The 2,423-nt window shown below is 52.6% G+C and overlaps 1 protein-coding gene across 1 annotated transcript; it reads left to right on the top strand.

Annotated features, from left to right (window-relative positions):
• Positions 1 to 477: 477 nt before the first annotated feature.
• On the top strand, positions 478 to 1,149 carry LOC138367272 (proline-rich proteoglycan 2-like). The gene has a single exon (XM_069328689.1). It carries the CDS (start codon positions 478 to 480, stop codon positions 1,147 to 1,149), a length of 672 nt encoding a protein of 223 aa, XP_069184790.1.
• The last annotated feature ends 1,274 nt before the right edge of the window (positions 1,150 to 2,423 follow it).

Below are 2,423 nucleotides of genomic sequence, written 5' to 3'. Positions count from 1 at the left end.
CGGGCTGCTTCCTGGGGGTGGAGGCCTGGTCATGGACCGGGCCGCGGGAACACTAAAGCCCCGAAATCAACTCAAGATAACCTCAAGATAACCAGAGGTAGATAATATGGACATGACATTTATTTTCTAAGAAAAGACTTTCACTGCTAAAGACAAAATATGATAGATGTTATCTCAGTGAGATTGACACTACAAATCAATTACAATTACAATTGATCAATTACAAACTATTGTACAGATAAAAGACGCAGATACACAATTTAGCAAAACATGACAAAAAAAAAATTAAGAAAAATGTAAATAGAAATAAAACTAAAAAAAGTATAGTGTCAAAAGTGGTGATTCGGGCAACTACACGACGGACTTTTTTTGTATTTATTTATTTTTGTTACAAGAGCAGACACGGCAGTTTACACACACTTTGTCACGTGTATTTGTTCTCATTATCTCGTTACGTGTTAATATATTGGTCAACATATGCATGTGTGTGTTGACCGCTTGAGACACCCTCAGGGTGGCCCACAGTTACGCCCTCAGGGTGGCCCACAGTTACGCCCTCAGGGTGGCCCACAGTTACGCCCTCAGGGGGCCCACAGTTACGCCCTCAGGGTGGCCCACAGTTACGCCCTCAGGGAGCCCACAGTTACGCCCTCAGGGGGCCCACAGTTACGCCCTCAGGGTGGCCCACAGTTACGCCCTCAGGGAGCCCACAGTTACGCCCTCAGGGTGGCCCACAGTTACGCCCTCAGGGAGCCCACAGTTACGCCCTCAGGGTGGCCCACAGTTACGCCCTCAGGGTGGCCCACAGTTACGCCCTCAGGGAGCCCACAGTTACGCCCTCAGGGTGGCCCACAGTTACGCCCTCAGGGAGCCCACAGTTACGCCCTCAGGGAGCCCACAGTTACGCCCTCAGGGTGGCCACAGTTACGCCCTCAGGGTGGCCCACAGTTACGCCCCCAGGGGGCCCACAGTTACGCCCTCAGGGAGCCCACAGTTACGCCCTCAGGGAGCCCACAGTTACGCCCTCAGGGAGCCCACAGTTACACTCCCAGGGGGTGCCCACAGTTAAACCCCCAGGGGGGCCACAGTTACACCCCCAGCGGGGGCCACGCAGTTACAGTCGACGACAGACCGTACCTGGGACCGTGAGCACCTGGTCTATAACAACACAAGAATGGTCTATCATTAGTGTATACGTTAACTGGGTAGCCAGCTTCTTGGACTGTGGCTTGCTTAGCTAAAAATGAATTTGGAGGTTCAGTCCCTGAGCCCTGTGTGTGTGTGCCTCTGTAACCTTTTCCGCTATATCGCCCTCGGGTTGGGTATGGGGTCAACTACCCCCCACGGGATGGGTTTGGGGTCAACTACCCCCCACGGGATGGGTTTGGGGTCAACTACCCCCCACGGGATGGGATTGGGGTCAACTATCCCCCACGGGATGGGTTTGGGGTCAACTACCGCCCACGGAATGGGTTTGGGGTCAACTACCCCCCACGGGATGGGTTTGGGGTCAACTATCCCCCACGGGATGGGATTGGGGTCAACTATCCCCCACGGGATGGGTTTGGGGTCAACTACCCCCCACGGGATGGGTTTGGGGTCAACTATCCCCCACGGGATGGGATTAGGGTCAACTATCCCCCACGGGATGGGTTTGGGGTCAACTACCCCCCACGGGATGGGTTTGGGGTCAACTACCCCCCACGGGATGGGTTTGGGGTCAACTATCCCCCACGGGATGGGATTAGAGTCAACTATCCCCCACGGGATGGGTTTGGGGTCAACTACCCTCCACGGGATGGGTTTGGGGTCAACTACCCCCCACGGGATGGGTTTGGGGTCAACTACCCCCTGTAACACTGTAAAAGTGTTTGGGTTAGTTTATTTAAAATATATATAGAGTACACGAGTCACAGACAAGGATCTGAGAGGCGCCAGTTGTCTGCCTGAGATCTCACACCTCAAAGCGTTAATGACCTCAAGTGACCTGAGGTCAGATCATGAGAATTTCACCTTGCTTCCGCTAAGCTCTTAATTGTAGTCTGGTAGCCTTCAAACATGCCGACGTTTAAGGAGTGGCTTGGTAGTGCCGGAGGCTATCTATTTGTGGGCGGAGTTAGCTACTAGGTTCCCCAATATAAACTCGGAGAGCTATCCAGAAAGGAGCATTAATCAAGAGAACAGCAGACGAGCAGAGCAGGGAGGCTGTCGGCCGGCAGGGCGGGAGTCTCTGTCAACTACTGACCCCCCCCCCCTCTCTATTCAACTTAGACTCAGTCCTCGGTGAGTGAACATTAAGGTGACTTGGTCGTGTTTACATATGTTGTGTGATGATCAGGGGCAGTCAAGTTGTAGGGTTCTCGAATTCTTGGATGATGACTCACTTTGCATATTAAACTGGAACATTTTAATTTAATTGCTAA

Source organism: Procambarus clarkii, chromosome 21 (genome assembly GCF_040958095.1).
Source record: "Procambarus clarkii isolate CNS0578487 chromosome 21, FALCON_Pclarkii_2.0, whole genome shotgun sequence".
In the NCBI taxonomy this organism is placed as follows: Eukaryota; Metazoa; Arthropoda; class Malacostraca; order Decapoda; family Cambaridae; genus Procambarus; species Procambarus clarkii.
The sequence above is the reverse complement of the archived record's forward strand: the minus strand, read 5'-3'. Positions and strand labels throughout refer to the sequence as shown.